The sequence below is a fragment of the Pelodiscus sinensis genome, unplaced genomic scaffold (assembly GCF_049634645.1).
Source record: "Pelodiscus sinensis isolate JC-2024 unplaced genomic scaffold, ASM4963464v1 ctg101, whole genome shotgun sequence".
Lineage (NCBI taxonomy): Eukaryota > Metazoa > Chordata > Testudines > Trionychidae > Pelodiscus > Pelodiscus sinensis.
The window spans coordinates 184,560-206,480 of NW_027465991.1; the positions used below are offsets into that span (position 1 = coordinate 184,560).

At 63.1% G+C, this 21,921-nt stretch overlaps 2 protein-coding genes across 2 annotated transcripts in view; one reads left to right on the plus strand and one right to left on the minus strand.

Annotated features, from left to right (window-relative positions):
* Nucleotides 1–2,066: 2,066 nt before the first annotated feature.
* On the minus strand, nucleotides 2,067–10,326 carry CDC37 (cell division cycle 37, HSP90 cochaperone). The gene is made up of 8 exons (XM_075917789.1): nucleotides 10,167–10,326; nucleotides 5,969–6,250; nucleotides 5,737–5,842; nucleotides 4,487–4,602; nucleotides 4,012–4,134; nucleotides 3,042–3,224; nucleotides 2,677–2,748; nucleotides 2,067–2,528 (listed from the first exon to the last, which is right to left on the minus strand). Exons 1-8 carry the CDS (start codon nucleotides 10,266–10,268, stop codon nucleotides 2,373–2,375), a joined length of 1,140 nt encoding a protein of 379 aa, XP_075773904.1. The 5' UTR covers nucleotides 10,269–10,326; the 3' UTR covers nucleotides 2,067–2,372.
* A 10,407-nt stretch (nucleotides 10,327–20,733) lies between these two features.
* PDE4A (phosphodiesterase 4A) overlaps nucleotides 20,734–21,921 on the plus strand; it is a 103,593-nt gene continuing 102,405 nt past the window's right edge. Inside the window, exon 1 of the mRNA XM_075917791.1 lies at nucleotides 20,734–20,751. The gene's annotated coding sequence lies outside the window, so the exon portion shown is untranslated. The remainder of the gene's footprint in view (nucleotides 20,752–21,921) is intronic.

Here is a 21,921-nt window from a genome sequence, read left to right on the forward strand (position 1 = left end):
CCTCCCCTAGTCGCCCCCCCACCCTGAGCGAGTGCTGGGGCTCCCCTGCCTGTCAACTGATGACACTAAACGCAGCATCCTGACCCCACCGCGCTGCAGAGGGGACTGGCGGTGGCCACACCTGTTACACTAGGACAGAACACGGGACAATGGTTGTTACTTTCACCCCTGCCTCAGTTTACCAGAAGCCAGGACTGGGCCACGGGGGAAGAACCACGTGACGGTTCCCTGCTCTGTTCGCGCCCCGTGGGGCATCGGTCCCTGGCTACTGGCGGCAGCCAGAAGGCCGGGCGAGATGGGCCTTTGCTCTGACCTAGCCTAGGCACTGGCGTGTAATTCAATACAGGGTGACACAGGGCCACTTCACCGACAGGCGGGAGCAAGCAGCAAATACACCCCTTCCTGTCTCCTCCCCACCACCACTCCCACAGAGCGCGGGCTCAGCAGGAGCCCTGGCCATCGTAGGAGTGCCTTTTGGTTATCGGCACCCGGACAAAAAGCCCTATTGCGTGGGCAGAGGGGCGGAGGCTGCGGCCGAGGCTCAGGCTTCCGTTGCCCACCCTTCTCCGGCTTCACCCCTGGGCCCATCTTCCGCTGAGTCTCTTCTTCAGGAGGCACCCCTACCCGCGGCTCTGGGTTCATACCGCTCCCCTGGGGGTGGGGGCTCCTTAGCCTACAGTGACCGACAGGAACGCTGAGTGCACTGCAAAGGCTCAGGTGTATGTTCAGACAGTAACACCACGGGCCCCTCGTGCCCCAGGCTGGGTTAGAGGAGGGGCTGGCCGGCTCCACGCTAGCGCAAAGGAGCAACAGCAAGACCCTGGGTCTCAGCATGTCCCGGGGGGGGGTCCTGCCAACTCACTGACTCTGCCCCCGTCTCCCGCAGGCCCACTGCTCTCGGCCATGGTGCTGGACCAGGAATCATTTCCAAGGTGCCCAAGGCTTTGGCAGCAGCCCCCGGCCCACAGCTGCCTTTAGTGGTGTCTGGAGCCAGACCTGGGGGCGGGAAGAGCGCCTGAGGAGCAGACACGGGCTGGGCAGAAAGGGGAGGCCCGTGGGAGGAGGGCAGAGCAGCGGTGGGAACCGAAGGGCAGGGTGTGAAGTTGCTTAGGACTCTGCAGCGGGCAGCTCACTAGATAACAAGGTAGCCTGGTGCAGAGAAAGTCCTCCCGCAGTGAGCTGGCCAACACAGAACAGAGGCCTTGGCCCCAGCTGCCTGGAAGAGCAGGCTGCTGGCTTCGAATGGGCCCAGGACTGCTATGCGAGGGCCAGGACGGCTGCTCGCTGCTGGGCGGATGGCAGTGCCACTGCGCAGGACACGGCAGAAGCCACAGTACCGGTGAAGCGGGCCCAGAGTCCGCCTCTCCTGCTAGAGAAACAGCAGGGGGGCTTCTAAAAGGCCTGTGCTGCGGCCTGGATCCCAGAACTAGCAGAACCTGGACCTAATGCCCAAACCCCCCACCCGCCTGCCCACCGGGAAGTGTGTGCACGACGGAGCCCGGCTGGAGCAGAATTGAACTGGCCCGTCACCTGCCCCTGCCTTGCCACCCCGACGCGCAGGGTGCAGCTGGGGGTTGCCTTGTGCCTGTCTCCCAGGGCAGGAACCCTGAGCCAGACAGAGCTTGGCACAGGAGATGTTCACAGCTGGGCCCAGCATGGCCAACCCAGCCAAGCGCTGCTCCCCACGGAGCAGACACGTGGGCTCAGCCAGGATCCCCTGGCTGCCGCTTGGCACAGGTGCCACGTCCCGCGCCCTCTCCAGCCCCACTGGGGAACAAGCCCCCAGACCTGGGACGGGCCAGACAGAAGCAGGACGCCGGGGCGGTGAGTGAGCTGCTGACCCACAGCGCTGGAGAGCGGAGCTGGCCTACGCCCCAGGCCCAGAGCACACGGGCAGGGCTGCGAGGGAGCTAGCCCAACGCGCAGGGGGGCTGCTGGGTTTGCCTGCAGGCCCTGCACTTTGCTCTGGCCAGCCTACGGCAGGCGGTTCAGTGGGGCTCCCAGCGCTGGGGACGCCTACGTCCACTTCTCCGAGGAGCCACAACAACGCCAGTGCCACACTCAGCTGCTTCAATCGCTTTATTCGGGCCACAGCCTGACTGGTTACAAGGGCACGTCTGCCACTCTGCCAGTGCCCGGCCCCCCAGAGCGAGCCCTGACTCCTAACGGCCATGCCAAGGGCCTCTGGGCGCCCGGGGACTTGCCAGGGCCAGCACAGGGCCACCCGGCCGCTCCCCAAGCGGCCCCGGCTACACAGCCGGCTGGCAAGCAGCTCACACATCACCACGTGTGTAAAGCAGAGGCGGCGGCCTGAGGGATAACGGGGTGTGAGGGGAGGGGAGGGCAGAGTCTGAGGCGTTTCCAGCAGTAGTTCAGGGGTTTCCTTTCTCCTCCTCGCCGCTCTCCCTCTTGACCTCCTCGTAGACGGCCTCCGCCTGTTCTGCGCCCTTCTCCGCTCCCTCCGCACTCTTAGCGTTCGGCACCCAGAGCCCAGAGTCGATGCAGCGCTGCATGTGGTACTTGGCTTCCTGGAAGGCAGGCAGCGCCTGGGTGTGAGCACAGGCCCCCGCAGCCCCCACACCACGCTGCGGCTGGGGGGCAGCGAGGAGACCCCAATGCCCAGCCCCAGGAAGCAGTCACCTCCCCTCCTGCACCGCGGCCCCGAGCGATACTCACCGCAGGCTCCATTTTGCTGATTGCATCCTGCAGCATCTGAACGTCTTTCACATCAAAGCATTTCTGCAGCTCCTGGGGAGAGGGGAGCCGGGTGAGCTGGGCTGGGCCAGGCCCCAGGCCTGGGCAGCGCACGCCGCAGCGACCCACTGCACTGGGCAAGGGAGGGGACGTCCCGTGCCCGCTTCCCAAACCCAGCCAGTCCCCTGTGCCCCCCAGAAATGGGGATCGAGCTTTCCTATTTCGGGGTCGGGGCACCCACCAGAGCATCTGAGCTGCCCCGAGAACGGGCCCAGTACTCTCGTGTCCTGGCCCTTCCCGCCCTGTGTCCCAGCAAGGGGGCCCCCACCTGCCCTGCCCCTACTCACAGATGGGAGGGACTCGTACACCTCCACGGGATCCAGCCCGCCTGGGCCCAGCCGCTTCTGCCGCTCCTCATCTTCGTACTCTTTCATGGCTTTCTCGATGCGCACCTTGGCCCGGCCTCTCACCCGCTCCTTGAAGGCCTCCAGCTCGTCGGTGAACCCCTCCATGTACTGCTGGTCGGCCGTCTGCGTGAGCAGGGCAGCCGTGTTAGGGCAAAGCAGGAGTCGAGGTGGCACAGGATCCGGCCAGGCACGTGAGGTGTGGCTGAACCCAGGCTGCACCCCTCCGCTCAGGCCATGTGCCCGCGTAGCCAGCCCGACTGCAGGGCTGGGAGCGGGGGAGGCGCTTCCCTCGTTAGCCACCTAGCGCACAGGCCTGTGTCACAAGCAAACCCTTTCTGCCCGCAGCATCGCCCCGGCACAGCGCGAGCAGCGGGCAGCAGGGACAACTCTAGCCCGGGGCCTCGGGGGCAGCGCCACCAGCATCTTCCAGGCGGCCCAGCAGGAAAGGCCGATCGTCAGCGTTAGCTCAGCCACAGCGGTGACCCAGCTACGGCTCCCACTACGGCGCGAGAGCGAGAGGTCCGCAACGCCGGCAGGCCTGGGGCCCCGCTCTCCAGAGGGCGGGTGGAGAAGGAAGGAGGATGCCATCTCTGGCGCGGCACGGGCCGGAGCCAGTCTGGCTAAAGGCCCGTCTAGGGCAGGCACGGTCTCTGACAGCAGCCAAAGCAGCAGCTGCAGAGGTAGCACGAGCAACCGCACAGGTGGGCATGGGGCAATCTGTCTCGCAAAGGCCTCCGCCTCCAGCAGAGGCTGTCTCACACCAGCCAGCAGGCGTAGCCTTAGCAGGAGCTGGGAGAACTGAAGCTACCCAGGGGGTCCAGCTCCTCGTGGCATCTTGCCGACCGGCCCAGCGCTCTGCGGCAAGGACCCTCAGCTGGCCCGGGAACCGCTGGAGGGGGCTGGGACGCACCTTGATTTTGGTGAAGAACTGTCTGAAGCAAGCTCGCGGATCCACCTTCAGGCTCTTGGCCAGCTCCAGGATGAACTGCATGACGATGGTCTGGTGGGCCACCTGCTCCATCAGGGCGTGTTTCTAGGGGAGAGGAAGCCTGTGCCTCAGAGCTGCAGACAGACTCCGCCATGGGCGTGCTCGGTCCGGCGCATCCCAGCAGCCCCGGGAGGACACAGGCTGGCCGAGAGCCAGCACAGGCGAGTTCACTGCCGTCCCCCCAGACTCAGCTCCCAGGACGGGCTCCGGAAGAGACCGAGCAGCCAGCGGGGGGAGCTAACGCACTGGACTGGCAAGGAGCCAGCTGGAAACCAGCTAGGCCATGAGGCACCCGTTAGGGAAGAGAGCAAACAGGAACCAGCCTGGCCCCCAGCATTCAGCAGGGCCCGTGGGACTCCCGACTGCGGGCCCTGGGGAAACGCAGCCGCCGTCTCACCTCTTCCACCTCTAGGTCAATGCACCAGATGACCAGGTAATTGGCCGTCTCTTCACACACCAGGTGCGGGCTGTCAGACAGGTACTTCTGGCTGTCGTCCCAGCGCCGCAGCATGCCTTCGGGCAGGAGAGCCGGAGTTAGCCCAGCCAGCCCTCAGGCCCCCAGCCTGCCGCTCATGCTCTCAAGTGGAGTCTGGACAGGGTCAGTGGCACTGCAAGAGGCGGCGTTAGGACACTCGCCCGGACGGGGAAACCAGGGTTCAATTCCCTCACCTGCACCAGGTGCCATGGGAGACCTTGGTCATGTCACTTAGCCTGAAGGCGTTAAACGCTGCTGAGGACCTGGGCCTTTGTGCCTCAGCGGCCTTGCTGGGCTGGTAGCTGAGCTACGCCTCTGCAGCTGGGGCAGATCGATGGCAGGACAGTGCATTAACTTCCCCTCCGGCTGCATGTAACAGCCACAGCCCTGAGGCAGGCAGGGCCTGCCGTCTCACCGGTGGGAGGCTATGGGAATTTAACTGAGGAACACCCAGCTGAACCTCCCAAGAGTATGTAGCAGGGGCCCACGACTCCCGTATCAAGCATCAGGCTGACGGCAGAAGCCAGTCCAGGCCCGCTGGCGTGGCACCACAGCCTCGCAACCCAAGAGGGGCTCAAGGGACGACAGGCCTGCGGGAAGACACTGGCCCGGGGCTCCCTTCTCGCCTGCCAGACTTGCCACGTGGCCCTGGATACGTCACTTTGCACGTCAGCCCCACAGCGGTAAGGCGGGGCAGACACTTCCCTGCCTCACAGGACACGCTGGTCCAGCTGGCGAGGGGCATCCAAGAAACGCTGCCGCTCAGGACTATTAAGGTAGCGAAGCGTTAGGAGGAGGCAGAGGAAATCCAGGGGCAGGATGCAAGAGAAAAGCCATTCGGGGAGCACCTACATGCCACCAGCTGGATGCTGGCCCTTACAGTCTCGCGGCAGCGTGCCAGAGAACTAAGGAGAAAAGCAAGCCCCAGGACTGGGCTGTGTTGGAGAGCGTTGGCTCACTGGTGCCTTTGACACATGGCTCTGGGAACACGCTGCAGCCCACACCTGAACTCGGGTGTCTCAGCTGCACGATCTCTACTTCTACGGCTACAGCCAGGGGAAGACGGGCGTCGCGGGCATGACCCAGGCAGCAGGGAACACAGCTAGGCGGGAGCAGGAGCGTCACGCAGCCCAGAGGAACTCCCGGTGCGTTCCCCTCGGCTGCCAACTCACCGAAGTGTTTGATCTGTTTCTCATACTTCTCCACGAACGTCTTGTGCTTCCTCTCGCGCTGTTCCTCCGACTCCTCCCCCTCCTCGGGCCGGACGTTGAAAACGCTCTGCGGAGAGGGAGGAAGGAGGCCGGGTCACGGCGCTGCTGCCTCGCCTGCCGCGGCCCCAGCCCTGCAGCCACCTGGGCAGGGCGCTGCCTCCCTTCCTCTTGCCCAGGCACCGCTCCGACCAACCTTACTGAAGCCATCTTTGCTCAGGGTGTCGACGTTCCAGGGCATGTTCTTCTCCTTCTTGCGCAGCTCCTCCAGCTTCTTCTCCCAGCTCTTCTCTTCTCTTCTCAGCTGCTGCACTTCAGTCTGGAGCCTCTGCAGCTCCCCTCTGCCACCCTCCGCACTCGGCTCCTCCAGCTCCGCCATCCTCTTCTGGCATTCCGCTGCCTTCCGCTTGCATTCCCGGCAGCCCCTCTCCAGCTCTTCCTTCTCCCTCTGGAACTGCTCCATCCTCTCCACGCGGGCCTGCCGACATCAACTGACAGCTCGTCACCCCCAGGGGCCAAGAGGACAGCGCAGGCAGTTTGACAATGGGACCCCTCCCCCCAACGTACCACGCGCAGGGTACGACCCCGACAGACTAAGGGGACAGCAAGTCACCCGCAGAGCGGTGCTGGTCACTCCAACATGACAGCGCCGTCTCTGCCAGAAGGGATACTGGGGGTGCGGGGGATTAAGCGAGAAGTCAATGAGCTGGAACGCACAATCCCAGTGTCCCTGCGTAGGGCTGCTTTCTTGCCCCTGGACAGAGCTGGCCTCTCACCCCTCACTCACTGCAGCTAGCCTGCAGGGCATTCTGCTGCACTGACATTCACAAGCATGGCCCTCGCCGCGGAGCAGTTTGGCTTTCCAGCGGGCTCGGCACATCTGCACCAGTGCCAGCTGTGCTCAGCAGAATTGCAGCGCAGGGAATCGGGGTTAATCCAGACGCCAAAGCAGAGCGCCCCTTTCCTCTGCAATCTCAGCTTGTACCAGCCGAAAACGAAGAGGTGGAAGAGCCCTATTGCTCCCCACACTGCACCCTCACAAGCCAGGGCAGGACTGTGCACTACTCCGCTGTTGGCAGGGCTTTGTCTAGCCTAGAGGCAACTGCCTTAATGGGAGTTCCCACCACTTCCCTTAGGCCCCTAGTGTCGGAGATTCCTTTGCTATTCAGCCCAAGTTTGCCTCGTTTGGGTCTCCTACTTATCGGTACCCAAAGGTGCCTTCCTTCCAGAGCCCCCGGGAACTGCTGAACACTGGTGGGCCGTGTCCATAGCACAGGGTTTGCCATACGGGCTCATGCTTTCAAGAGGGCTCTGTTTGCTGTAGCCTGGACAAGGCTCTGGAGAATTCTCTCTTCCTCCTCTGAGCCCGGAAAACAAAAGCTGAATTCCCAACTTTTTCTCCACGTGGAGCAGAAATCCTTCTGTCTTTCCTCCCTCCCTGTGCAGAACATGCTACTCTGCAAGGAGAACACCCTGGCTGAGCTACAGTTACGCTGTCCGGGCACTCGCGAAGCAGGGATGTACCACACTCAGAGAGTGTGGAGGGAATGTTATGGGAGACGGGGCCAGAGCGACTGTGGGGAGAATGTTACTGGGAGACGGGGCCAGAGCGACTGTGGGGAGAATGTTACTGGGAGACCGGGAGTGGATTTCTGCCAGATAGCTTCCTGGGGTCGCACCTGAGGGCAGCAAGCCCTGGGGTTTCCTCTAGGATTCACATTCCCGACTCCTGACTTTAGGTCAGTGCAGCCAGGCAGCAGCATCTCCTCAGGCAGCTCCCTCCCTGCTCTGCGCCCCAGCGTCTGTCTCTGTACTAAAGGGCTATAAATCCGCCCTTCACTGGAGAATCACAGAGCGTCCGATAACAAAAATCACAGCTATGTCAGGCTGCAAGGGAGCTTGCCAAGTCCAGGCCCTTGTGCTGAGGCAAGACCAAGTAACCCTACACTATCCCTGACAGGCACGTGGCCATCTGCTCATAACCCCTCCGACGGAGGCATCCACGTGCCCTTGGGGAGCCTAGTCCAGAGCTTAATGGCACTTTAATATGAGGAAAAAAAAAACTCGACTCCAGACAAACTCCCTGGCTGTAGATTAAGTCCCTTGCTGCTTGCCCTGCTTTCAGTGGGCACAGCGAACAGATCCACCGGCCCTTAACAGCTTGTACGACTATTATCAACCCCCCCCCCACCCCCAGTTGTCTTTTATCAAGACTAAACATGCACAGGGTTTGCAATCTCCCCTCAGAGGTCAGGTTTTCTGACCCTCCTCCTCTGAACTCTCGCCAACTTTCCTGAGGGGTCACACCCAGAAACGGACACAGGACTCCAACCGAGGCTTCCGCAGCGTCACGGAAAGCAGGACAGCTACATAAGTAAAGCTCCTGTTAACACACCCCAGCCCGATACCAGCCCTTTTGGCAACTGATCACATTGTTGGTTCATATTCAATTCGTCATCCGCTCTAATGCCCACATGCTCCCTCCATTACCCCCACCCAGCCAGCTGGTCTGTTTTGTGCTGGGCACTTCCCAGCTCCTGCCTAAATTCAGCACTTCGCACTTCTCCTTAGTCCACTTCCTCTGTTGAGTCTCTCTCCATTCTCTACGTGTCAAGGTTGTTTTGAATTCCAACGGCCATCCACAGTGCCGGCAACCCCTCTGGGCTGGATGCTATAAGGGCAGTCTATGCTCATTATCCAAGTCGTTAATGAAACTATGGAACAGGCTTGCCTCAGGACCCTGCTAGATAGTACCCCCAGTTTGACAGCAAACCACTGACTACTCTTTGAGGGCCACCGTCAACCAGTTATCTTGTGGTGATTTTATCTAGACTGCCTGTGTCAAACCCTGTACCGCTCCCCTCTGCCCTAAGCCAGCATCTGTCAACAAGGGAAATAGGTTATTTGGCAGGATCTATTGTCAACAAAACCACCGGCTCCTCCCTCTGACCCAGGCATCCTCTAGAGATACTGTTTTGTCATTTGCTCCAGAATATTTTTCAGGTACTGAAGTCCCCATATTGAAGTCCCCTATACGTACTATGCAGGATGCCTGCTTAAGGAGAAAAAACCCTCTGAGTACCTGCGAAGACAAGTTTCCAGGGGGATCGCCTCCCTTACTGAACACCCTCAACTCCTGTAGGAGTGTCTGCTCCCACACAGAAGATCTACCTGATACAGAAGCAGCAGCGTGGAGTGACCGGAGGCTCCTCGGGAGCAGGCCTGGAGCGCAGTATCCCCCCCCGGGGGACTATCAAATAGTCGAGTAACCAATAAGAATTCATGAGGTTAACTGACTATTCAATGAACTGATATTTCACATCGCTAGGCCTGATCTGACAGAACCGTGGCATGTCCCAGGGGTCTCAGGCCTAGAGGAGCCCCACCTGGGAGAGCCACTCACTAGGCTGGAGAGATCAGAGAACCGATTCATTGGCACCCAAGTCCATTTGCTATTGCTGCCCATTCCTGACTTGGAGGGAGGCTGCTCCTGGCTTGATGCCGCTCAGGGTCAGACCCAGCTTTCCCATGAGCCCTCTCCTCCAGCATCGTAGGGGTGAAAGTGGGACGCCTCCTCTGCCCCGCTGGAGGCAGGGCTGCGGGGAGAGGGCACCAACCCAGAGGGTATTGAGAAGGGACTCTAAGGAGAGACGATATGTCAGTGCTCCCCTCTCTCAACACGCCTCTGCAATCAGGTGAGGGACCCCGAGAGTTAGACGTCCTGGGGGCCCAGCCCCACTAGTGCAGGCTCCCCACGGGAAGAGCCCAAAGACAGTGGGTTGGGAGCCAGGGTGCCATTGGGATGGGAGGGGAGCCAGGCCTCAGTCGGAAGGGGGGGGCTGCCTCCAACGCAGTCCACCCAGGAGCAGAGCCTGCCCCGGGCTGGGGACTGCTGGGGCCGGCGCCTCCCGCTGGGGGCTCTACGAAAGGCCTGGGCTCGCTGAAGCCAAGGGACCCCCCGGGCAGCATCCTCTGGGCACCACGGGGGGGGGGCAGCACGTGGAGCCCGGGGCCCGCGGGCCTGTGCGAGCCCCCCCCCCCAAGCTCCTCCCCCCGCAGCCCCGGGGCCTCAAGCAGAGACTCGCACGAGCCAGTTTGCCCCCATCGCACCCTGGCTGGAGGGGCCTGGGGGGCTCCCCAGGGGCGGGGCCCGGTCGCCATGGGAACGGGGGGGCTCCCCAGGGGCGGGGCCCGGTCGCCATGGGAACGGGGGGGCTCCCCAGGGGCGGGGCCCGGTCGCCATGGGAACGGGGGGCTCCCCAGGGGCGGGGCCGGTCGCCATGGGAACGGGGGGGCTCCCCGGGGCGGGGCCGGTCGCCATGGGAACGGGGGGGCTCCCCAGGGGCGGGGCCGGTCGCCATGGGAACGGGGGGCTCCCCGGGGCGGGGCCGCACCTGGTGGCGCCAGCGGAAGAGGCTGGCCGTGTCGATGTTGGGGTGAGTCTCGTCCTCATCGTCCGACACCTCGATGTGGTCCCAGACGCTGTAATCCACCATGGCGCCACTTCTGGAACCCTCCAGCCTCCGCACGCCCACTTCCGCCCTCGCCCTGACTCACTTCCGGCGCCCGTCGGCGGGAAGGCTTCGTACGCGCAGCTGCGCGTGCGCGCCCACGCCCCGGATACGCATGCGCAGCAGCGGCTGGCGGCTCCACACGTTCAGCGGCAGGGGCACGGGGGCGCGAATTCTGGTCCAGAGGCCGTTTACTGCGCATGCGCTCCCCCTTCTGTGCTCCAAATGGCGCTTCTCTTAAAGGGCCACACACGGCCTGTGTCTTCAGGGGTCAGCGGGTTGCAGGCGCCCTACCTGCTGCGCGCGCACGCGGTGTGGGAGGGGCACGCCCAGGGTTACACGCCCCGTGGGCACCGGCCTGGCCCCCACGTGCCCCGCAGAGGCGGTACCGGGTACCCACAAAACAGCAGGGCCACGCACGGCTGGGGAGCTGCACCGTGCACCCGCTGGTGCCCCGCTCGTGCTGTTCTCACGCTCACTAGCTGGGGGCTGTTCGCACGTTTGTGGTCCCTGAAGGGGTTTGTGTTTTCAGGGCTCTCCCCACAACCCAGCGCGAGTCGGCTGAGAGTCCCCGTGTTCCGATCACTGGGGGCTGCAGACGGGGCCAGACTCCCCAGCAAATCCTGAGAAAGGGAACACGCCTCGCCCCAGCGCGTGCCGTCTGCACAGCGTCCGCTCTGTGCACCACGAGTGGGTGCCCTGCTAATCGGCTGGATGGCATTGGAATCTCTTCTGGGTGGCCACCCAAGCGCTCAGCTAACTGGGAACACTGGTCCGGAGCAGGACGTAAAAAAATGGTATAGCTCAGTATACAGCTTACACTGCACAGCCCACAGCATAGCTGGCTCCTTGGGAGCGGGTGAATGCCATGAGCCAGCTTATGCCAGCTCCGCTCCCAGGGAGCCGGCAGCCACCCCACGCTGCAGGCTCTGATTCAGAGCCAGTAGCACGGGGGGGAGTAGACACACTGAGGTTTAAATGGTCACTCACATCCCTAGTCTGAAGCCTTGTTAATGCAAAACCCAAGTCTTTCCTTAGAGCTCTGAAGTCAGCCCCCTCCAGCGATGGCTTCCCCGAGGACAGCAAGGCTGCGAACTTTGCTCCCACGCTGACAACGCCTGCATGTGTACTAGCGCTCCCTCACAACTGCTGGCTTTGCATGGTTGTGACCCTTCGTGCCAAGTTTCCCTCTGGGGCTGGAATCGTCATGTGGGGCTAAATAGTATATCTAGGCCAAGCCTCGTCGTTTTAATGGGGGAGACGCCCATTTATGTCAGCTGAGGGTCGGCCACCAGCATGGAATGTGGCGGCTGCACCCACTCCCCCAGAGGATGTAAGATGTCACTCTCAGCAGGCGCAGGATGAAAGAGAACTGCACTTACCCCTGCAACCACTGGGGGTCACCCTGACACAGAAATAGGGGTGCAGATAATCTCCTTGGCTGACCTGCCCTCAGATCCCTTCCTAATCCTAGGGTGCAGGGTTCAGACATGGCCTTGGGAGGGAAGAAACCCAAGCCCTGCTACAGGCTGGGGACCAACTGGCTAAGCAGCCGTTCTGCACAAAAGGACCTGGGGTTACAGTGGCTGAGAAGCTGGAGACGAGTCGATGGGGGGCCCTTGTGGCCCAGGCTAACGGCAGATTAGGGGCATTAGGAGGAGCGTTGCCAGCAGATCTAGAGAAGCGATTATTCCCCTTTATCCGGCTCCGGTGAGGCCTGAGGGGGAAATCTCGCTCCCCTGGGGTACAGAGCCCCCAGAAGGGTCCGAGGCTGGAGGTCAAATCAGTGAGGCAGGAGAGAAACCTAGAAGAGAAAACTTTCTGATGCATGCATGCAGGCTGTCACACCAAGAGTGAAGCAGCCCTGACAGACAGATTCAGGGAATCTTTATACAGTAAGTTCAGACAGCCCAGTTGTGGATTGTTCTTCTTTAACATATCAAAGTCTCAGCAGAAGCACTCTGAGACTTCTGTTCACCCCAGGAGTGCTAGAAGTAAGTTTTACAGAACAAAGCCACATGAGAACGTGAGTGGAGGAGTCTACAAGGCAAACCGTGACAAAGATAAGGGTTTACATGACAAATTGTGACAGACTAGGAGTATCCATGAACTTGAGACAGGAGGCATTGGAAGGGTCTTGATTAGAGCTAATTTGATTTCTCTCTGTTACAGGGAGAGAGGCCTGGAAAACTTTGTAACCCTTCCAGCAGTTTTCTTTTAGAGTTTTGATTTCCTGCACAGTCCCCCCTTAGACACAATTGGAGTTATTTGATTTTTCTCCCACAGGCCACACCTGGAGTGTTGCGTTCTGGGCCCCCCCACTATACAAAGGGTGTGGACGCATTGGAGAGGGTCCAGTGGAGGGCGACCAAAATGATGAGGGGGCTGGAGCATGTGGCCTACGAGGAGAGGCCGAGGGATTTGGGCTTGTTTAGTCTGCAGAAGAGAAGAGCGAGGGGGGATCCTGGTAGCCACCGTCCAGGGTTCCAGGGAGGCTGTTCCCCGTGGGGCGGGTGGCAGAACGAGGAGCGATGGGCTCACGTTGCAGTGGGGGCTCTAGGTTGGAGATTAGGACAAACTTTCCCCAGGCGGGTGGGGAAGCGCTGGGCTGGGTCCCTAGGCAAGGGGGGAATCTCCATCCCTAGAGGGTTTTAAATCCCAGCTTGGCAGAGCCCTGGCTGGGATGATGGAGTCGGGGTTGGGCTTGATGCCTCCAGAGGGCTCTTCCCGCCCTGGGATCCTAGGTGCTTCCCAATGAGACTGGCGCAGGCTCTGTGGACTCACTGCCCGAGATGCAGAGGTGGAGCCCTGGCCCGGCCTGGAACGGCCTTTTCCTGCTGAGCTCCGGGTGCGACCCGGCTGTCCTTACGCAGCGGGAAATCCCACCCCCAGCGCAGGCCCTGGTGCCTCAGGCTGCCCATCTCCGCTGCTCACCCGCCCTGGTCCCAGGCTGCTGGCCCAGTGAGCTGCTGCTTGGGCGTCCGGCCTCGCGCTGGGAGCAGGGACGCTGCCTCCCCCGCCCCCCTTCCAGAGACGGGGCGGCTGGGCTGGGCTACATGCAGGCAGGCAGAGGGCGAGTGGAATGACGGGGGGGGGGGGGCGGTTCTGAGAGTGGGAAGATCGGAGGGGGAGGGACATCCTGCCGGCTCCCAAAGAAACGTGGCCTGCGCGCTGCAGTGGGGGGTAGCAGAAGCCTCCGGTGAGGCTCTAGCAGCCCTGGCTCCGCTCATGGCCTGCCAGGTGACCTCAGGCCAGTCACTGCCCCGCTGCCTGCCTCGGTTTCCCCCTCAGTAAAATAGGGGTATGACCGTGGCCTGCTTGGCCGTGCCCTTCGGGAGCTACACAGGAGCGAGGGGTGTGGAGCAGCCCTGCAGAATGCCCGGCGGGCTCAGGGTGGTGTTACCCTGCTGACCTTGCTGGGGGAAGCTACCCTGAAACGGCTCACACCCATCCCCCTGCTCGATCCCAGCCAGCCTCTTCTCCCTTCTGAACTGCCGGCTGCCGCCTCCCTCCGGGCCCTGCCCCCCTTTGAGCGCAGCAGGCCTGGCTCCGAGGTACTGAGCACGAGGGACAGCATGGGGGTGCAAGCCCCCCATGTGCTCCCCGGAGCCCCAGTGTAGGCTGCAGCAGCTGCGGGGTGCCCCAGCACCCTGCCTCCAGGTGGGCGCAGCAAGCCCAGCCGAGCCACAGCTGCAGAGGTCCCTGCATGGGGGGCCACTCTAGGGGTGCACCCCCGCCCTGCGGCCCGATGGAGCCAGGGCAGGCATGGGCTTTGGCACACAGCAGCGATCCCATAGGTCTGTGCCAGACTGGCCCCCGGGTGCGTGACCTCATCACCGTCTCCATGGCGAGGAGCTGTGATGTCATACCTGCAGGCTGCGCCCCTCCCTTGCGTCTAAACGGCCAGCCGCCCCTCCTCACAACAAGGCTGCCGTTGGGTCCCGGGCCCAGGCTCTGCCCTGCCTCCAGTGCCAGGAGCAAGGAGAACGCGGCGCGGAGACCGGCTGCCGGCTCTGGGACTTGACACTCAGGCAGCCGCCGTCGGAGCCGGGAGAAGGAAAACGCCCTGCCCTGGTTCTCTGCACGCGGGCGCGGAGGCCGGGCCGAGCGGTGAGGAGTGGCCGAGGTCAGGAGGCGCTTTCTCAGCTCTCTGCTAGCGAGGGGCCGGAGCTGCTCTGGCAGGACCCAGCCCCCTGAAGCAGCCAGCCAGGCTCCATCAAGCCTAGGGATGGGGATTCCACCCTGCCCGCCTAGAGCGGGGGTAGAGCCCATCTCACTAGGCCAGAGATCTGGTTAGTCGGGCGATGCTGTATCCCTCCCCGGAGCGAACCCTCCCTGAGCAATGCCTCGGCCACAGGCTCCAGCCCTCGCCGTGTAGCAACGCCAGGCGCTGCCTCTGCAGGTTCCCCAAAGCCTCGGCGGGTGGCAGCCGGGCCAGCCAGGCAACCTTGCAGTCCCAGCCCGCAGGAACGGCCCTTTCCAGCCGCACTAAGAGCTGCAGGCGCCTGGCTTGCCTAGGCCGCGGCCTGGGGGGATGAGGCGGTGGCTGGGGACAGGCTGTAGCGGGAGCGCTGGGTCAGTGAAACAGAAGGCTGGGTCTCCCGTGGATTTCTGTCCAGTAGCGCCCTCGGCGGAGGCGCCGTGAAGGCAGCAGGTTACTGGCAGGGCCGGATTAAGCCCTTTAGAGGCCCTAAGCACTGAAAAGATGATGGTGGCCCCACATGTAATTCAAAAGAAAACCAATACTGCACCGTAAAATAAAATGTGATTTTTCGAAATGCCACAAAGCTGACGTATACGCTGCCTCGAGGGAGCACGTCCACTTCCGTACACAATAGGGAAGTGAATCGAGTCTGTCCTGACACGTTGTTCCCTGAGGGTTTCACGCTCTTTGCAGCCGAGAGCGTTCTGCGGCGTTCGGACTTTTCCCATGGTGACGACTTTGATGCTTTTTTTTTTAAATATAAAATTAAAAAAAAAAAACTCTTTTTTTTTGGTGCCCCTGCTTTGCTGGTGCCCTAAGCACGTGCTTAGTCTGCCCACGGAGTGATCCAGCCTTGGTTATTGGGTAGGACTCTGGACCAGGGTCTAGCCTTTTCTCTGCCACTGCCTGGCTGGGTGACCTTGGCCAAGTCCCTCCTGCTCTCCTTGCCTCTCTTTAACCTGGAAGCGTAACTCATGCATCTGTGACGGCCTCCAGCTGCAGCATCCAGCTTTTCAGCACAAGCTGCAGAGACCTCGGGGGGGTCTCGGGTCCAGTTCCCGACACAGAAGGCAGCTTGGTCTGGTCTGTCCAGTGCCTGGCCCGGCCTGGGTCTCTCTTGGGGCCGGTGAGTGCCGAGCACAGCGGGGGCACGGTTCTTGGTTCAGCCCAGTGCGGGCTCGTAGAGGTCTGCAGAGCCTGGCACCGTGGGCCTCTGTCTCAGTTGCTCTGTAGGTGCTGCTGTCACCCACATGCTCTGGAGCGTGCGAGTCTGTGCGTGGCTCGTGCGACAGCGGGAAGAGGCACACGCCTTTCCCCCAGGGCTCCCTAGCGCTCCAGCAGAACAGCGTCACTGCCGTTTGTCGGCAGGACTCTCTACCCGCTCAGCGCACCCTCTCTGGGCCAGGCACAAGCAGCCCTGCCTGCTGCTGGATCGGACAGGAGAGCCCCTGCTGGGGACGAGGGGGGACAAAGTGACATGCCCTGGGTCACATGGGGAGACAGTGTCATAGCCAGGAAGTGAATCCAGCTCTCTGGGCTCCCAGCCTCCCTCTCTGCTGAGCCCCCCGTGCTGTTGGGGACCCTGGTGCCATGGAGTCGTGAGCAGGGCCTGGCCTCTGGCTCTGGGCTCAGAGCCGCAGCGCCTCCCTCCGTTGCTCTGAGCGGGTTTGTCTGTCGCTAGCGGCCCCTGCGCTGCCCCGCGCCCGAGGAGCTTGCCCCTCCCTGTGCGGCGGGTCCCTCGGCTCCGCCCATGCACCTTGGAATCGATTCTGTTCCACGGGGCCCGGAGCGTGGCAGGGCCTGGGGCGCGTGAGGGGCCCCCAAATGCACCGGCCCTGGGAGCCGCCCGCACGGGGCACCCAGGCTGAAGAGAGCCCCAGGGGGGTGCCCTGTGGCAAGGGCCGGGAGCAGAGAAACACGAGGTACCGCCTGGCTCCGGGAGCCCAGGCCAGGGGCTCTTACGCAGCACGTGAGCCTTTGCATTCGGGTAGCAGCCGGGAGGAAGGGCGGCCCAATGGTTAGGCACTAGCCAGACTCCCTGGGCAGGCTCCGGTTTCCCCTGCTCTGCGCTGGGCTCCGCGGGGCCGGAGGGCGGGATGTGCTTAGAGGCAGCCAGTGTCCAAGAGGGGCGCCGGCTGCCAGACCCCAAACCCAGTCGCCAGGGCCCTGCCGCTGGAGAGCGAGGCCAAGCGCCGATTCGGCAGGCACCGAGTGACCCTGCCCCACCAGCGTGTCCCTGGCCCGGGTCCTCGCTCGGCAGGCGGCAAGAGGCTTGTGAGGAGCCCTGTGGCCGAGCTCTCCTGCTGCTGGCCCGGGGGTGGGGCGCTGCCAAGGGGCCTGGCAGGCCGTGGGCTGGGCCCGCCTCTCGCAGCGGGTGTGACTCCGGAGCGACTCTGGGAGAGAGCAGGGCAGAACCAGGCTCCCACTTGCCTGTGGCGGCAGGGCCCTGCTGCTGCTCGGCACTTGGCACGGGCCCCTTCTCACAAGGCTCCTTGCACCCTTGGAAAGGGGCCAGAAATGGCCCTCGCTCCCCAGCCTGGGGGGAGCTGCCTTCGGGCCCCGCGATGGATCGGGGCGCTGCTGAAACACGGGGGCCACAGGGCAGCCGGGGAGGGGAGCAGGCCCTGCGCTAAGGCAGAGTTCAAGCAGCGAGTCCCCGCTGCAGGTGGGGAGGGGAGTTGAGTTGTGGGAGCCCCCCCCGTGTCCGCCAGGAGAATCCGGGAGGCAGCTCACTGCAGCCAGCCTGCAGGGCCTCGCACCGCACTCAGAAACCACTCGCTCCCCTCAGACGATTTGCATAATCTAATTGCCTGGTGGCTCATTAAGCATCACTCTGCAATGAGTTCCCTGCTGTGCAGCCCCCGATTTCAATCCCTGAGCTAAAAGGGAGAGTGGAGCCGGCCGCAAGAGCGTGTCCCAGCCATGCGAGGCATGTCCCGGCCGTGCGAGGCGTGTCCCGGCTGCAGGAGCATGTCCCGGTGGTGCGAGGCGTGTCCCGGCCGTGCGAGGCGTGTCCCGGCTGCAGGAGCATGTCCCGGTGGTGCGAGGCGTGTCCCGGCCGTGCGAGGCGTGTCCCGGCCGCAGGAGCATGTCCCGGTGGTGCGAGGCGTGTCCCGGCCGTGCGAGGCGTGTCCCGACCGCAGGAGCATGTCCCGGCCGTGCAAGGCGTGTCCCGGCAATGTGAGGTGTGTCCCGGCCACAGGAGCGTGTCCCGGCCGTGCAGGGTGTGTCCTGGCCACAGGAGCGTGTCCCAGCCGTGCAGGGTGTGTCCTAGCCACTGGAGCATGTCCCGGCTGTGTGAGGCATGTCCCGGCTGTGCAGAGCGTGTGCTGGCCGTGCAAGGCGTGTCCCGGCAATGTGAGGTGTGTCCCGGCCACAGGAGCGTGTCCCGGCCGTGCAGGGTGTGTCCTGGCCACAGGAGCGTGTCCCGGCCGTGCAGGGTGTGTCCTAGCCACTGGAGCGTGTCCCGGCCGTGTGAGGCATGTCCCGGCTGTGCAGAGCATGTGCTGGCCGTGCGGGGCGTGTCCCAGCCATGCCAGGGCATGCCAGAGAGAAGGGAGCGCGGGGACACATTTCGGTTTGAAACCTGGGCAAGTGGCGGGTGTGACGGCACGTCAGGGAGCCCCCCCGCCCCCGCCCGCAGCCAGACGTGACTCCGCCGTCCAGTCGAGCAGGGTTATTGGTTCTCAGAGACACGACGTAGCGGGGGCTGGGCGCTGACACGGGAGCCAGGGCAGAGCCTGAGTCCTCTGGGGGGGGCTTCACCCCCTTCCTTGTCTCAAACCGTCCCCCCTTCCGCCCGCCCAGCGACTGACCCTGCCCCAGCCAGGTGGCCGTCCTGCCTCCCTTCCTCCCTCTGCCGTGTCTGCTCAGGCTGGGAGCAGGTGTCGGGCCAGTCCGGGGGGTGAGAGCGCTCTGGGTCCCAGGCAGACGCCCCCCGCGACGTCACAGCTGGTCTCCCCCAAGCCCAATGGGCGTCCCTAACTTCTCCCCTTCTCAGCGAGAGCCTCCCAGACCTTCCCCACGTGGGGAGGTTTTGCTATTCCCAGCCACCGGACTTTTTCAGCAGCAACACGGGAAGGGGTGAAAAACCACGAGAAGAAAAGCGATTGTCACTTGTACCAACGGAAAACCCCGTCCGGCCTCTCGGGGCTGGTGGGTTTGGGATGGAAAATGCCCTCGGGGTGCTTGAGACAAATCGAGGAACCGGCTTTGGGGCTGGGGTAACCCAGGCAAGTGTCCCTCCCACTCACTCCTGGCCCTCTCCCGTTCTCGCCGGGGAATGACGTTATTACTTGGGAGCACGGGGCCTGCTGGAATGGGTCAGCCCAGGGTCGGTACCAGAGCTTCGAGGGGGACGTACAGACCAGGCCCTTGTAAAGATCCCCCCATCTCCTTGGTGATGTCGGCCAGAAGGGTAGGGTCCCCAGAGCCTGGGGTTACATAGCCACCGAGGGCTCTGTCCTCCAAGAACTTCTCTAGCCCCTTCTCTCGCCTAGTTATGCTTTTGGGCGCTGCACATCCCCCAGCAATGAGTTCCACAGGCTAATCGTGCATTGTGGGGAAAAGGGTTTCCTCTCGTCTGTAGTGAACCTGAGGCTTCTGTAACCCGCTGGCCCCCTGGACTCGGTATTATGGGAAAATGGCGTCTTCTTTACCCTGTCGTCGCACCATTCGCGGTTTTATAGCCCTCTATCACACATCCCGTATCCTGGTAGTGGGGCGGCAGGGCTGCGCGGGGCCAGGTGTTTTCCACGCCGGTCTTACGAGGGACATGGGCAAAGCAGAGGAAGGTTTTGAGTCCTCTGTTTTCAGATGGGGAAACTGAGGCAGGCGTGACTCCATGTAGAGGAATTCTTTTGTGGTGGGAAGTTAAACCAGTGGCCTTCGCCCTGGGGGGCTCTGGACATCTCAGAGCCCCTTCCTTTGGGGAAGGCAGGGCAGGGGGCAGTAGATCCCTCACCCCCATCTCTCCCTTGTACAGCGGGTGATGTGTCTGGGTGAGGCAGGGCCCCAACAGCGACTCTCAGACCCAGCGCCTGGCCTGGTTAGCGACCCGGGGGGCCATGGGGAAACCACGGCCCCGCTCTCCTGCGGTGGGGCTGGCCTGCTCGGCAAAGTGCTGGGGGAGAGAGCCGAGGAGAGTGAGGGCCTAGCCCCGGTACCATGGTTGGCGAGGGCATGTGCAGCCCAGAGGCCGTGGGGATGGGCAGCCAGTGTAATACCACCCCCACCATTGCTGCATGGGCACCAGCTGAACCCAGATGCAGAGGGGAGCTGAGTGAGCCCCCCCCCCCCGCAGCTGCAGAATGGGAGAGTTAGGGGGTCAGATGCCTGGGCCCCTTGTATCACCTGTCCCGGCCCTCCTGGTGCAGCCTTGGGGGCAGGTGGACTGGCTGGAGGATATTCCTTGGCAAGGGGGCAGCCTGGGGGACCCTTGACGATGGGGAGCCTGGGCAGGGATACCCTAGGCTGGGGGGGGACATCTTGGGAGGGAAGCCTGGGGGACCTTTGGCAGAGGGAGGGAGGAGCCTGGGCGGGGGATACCCTTGGCGGGGCGGGGGGGGGGGGGGGGGAGAGGCTGGGGGACCTTAGGCGGGGGGGGGATACCCTTGGCGGGGGCGGAGCCTCGGGGATACCCTTGGCGCGAGGGGGGGAGGCTGGGCAGGGATACCCTTGGCGGGGGGAGAACCTGGGGGGATACCCTTGACGGGGGCGGAGCCTGGGGGATACCCTTGGCGGGGGGGGGGGACCCTTGGCGGGGAGGGGGGAATCCTGGGGGGATACCCTTGGCGGGGGGGGACCCTTTGCGGGGAGGGGGGAGGCTGGGCAGGGATACCCTTGGTGGGGGGGAACCTGGGGGGATACCCTTGGCGGGGGCGGAGCCTCGGGGATACCCTTGGCGCGGGGGACCCTTGGCGGGGAGGGGGGGAGGCTGGGCGGGGATACCCTTGGTGGGGGGGAACCTGGGGGGATACCCTTGGCGGGGGCGGAGCCTCGGGGATACCCTTGGCGGGGGGGACCCTTGGCGGGGCTCACCCTCTCCGCGCCCAGCCGCTTGCTGGCTCCCGCCGCCGCCCGCGCTCGCTGCGCTGCTCCCGCGCCGGAATCTGCGCGCCCGTCTCCATCCCTGCGCCGCGCGGGGGGGGGAGGGACCGGCCCGGCCGCTGCCCAGCGCCTCCCGCAGCACCACGGGCGGGGGCCGCTCCGCCGGCCTGGGGCGCAGCCGCGGAGCCGGGAGCCGCGCTCAGCCGGGCCAGCGAGGTAAGCGCAGCCCCCGCCCCGGGACCCGCCCGCTGCCGCAGCCCCGCCGAGCCGGGCCACATGGGGCGGGGGGGGGGCCGGAGCCCGGGGGTGAGCTGCGCCCCATAGAGACAGCGCGCGCGCGCGTGTGTGTGTGTGTGTGTGTGATGTGCCCTGTAGGGACAGCGTGTGTGTGTGTGTGTGTGTGTGTGTGTGTGATGTGCCCTGTAGGGACAGTGTGTGTGTGTGTGTGTGTGTGTGTGTGTGTGTGTGTGTGTGTGTGTGATGTGCCCTGTAGGGACAGTGTGTGTGTGTGTGTGTGTGTGTGTGTGTGTGTGTGTGTGATGTGCCCTGTAGGGACAGTGTGTGTGTGTGTGTGTGTGTGTGTGTGATTTGCCCTGTAGGGACAGTGTGTGTGTGTGTGTGTGTGTGTGATGTGCCCTGTAGGGACAGCGTGTGTGTGTGTGTGTGTGTGTGTGTGTGTGTGTGTGTGTGTGTGTGATTTGCCCTGTAGGGACAGTGTGTGTGTGTGTGTGTGTGTGTGTGTGTGTGTGATGTGCCCTGTAGGGACAGTGTGTGTGTGTGTGTGTGTGTGTGTGTGTGTGTGTGTGTGTGTGATGTGCCCTGTAGGGACAGCGTGTGTGTGTGTGTGTGTGTGTGTGTGTGTGTGTGTGTGTGTGTGTGTGATGTGCCCTGTAGGGACAGCGTGTGTGTGTGTGTGTGTGTGTGTGTGTGTGATTTGCCCTGTAGGGACAGTGTGTGTGTGTGTGTGTGTGTGTGTGTGTGTGATGTGCCCTGTAGGGACAGTGTGTGTGTGTGTGTGTGAGATGTGCCCTGTAGGGACAGCGTGTGTGTGTGTGTGTGTGATGTGCCCCCATAGGGACAGCGTGTGTGTGTGTGTGTGTGATGCGCCCCCATAGGGACTCTGTGTGTGTGTGAGAGAGAGAGAGAGAGCAATGTGCCCCGTAAGGACTGTGTGTGTGTGTGTGTGTGTGTGTGTGTGAGATGAGCCCCATAGGGACTCTGTGTGTGTGTGTGAGATGAGCCCCATAGGGACTGTGTGTGTGTGTGTGTGTGTGTGTGTGTTTGTGTGTGTGTGTGTGAGATGTGCCCTGTAGGGACAGTGTGTGTGTGTGTGTGTGTGACATCCATAGACACAGTCAATATGTGTGTATGACATAGGAACAGTCA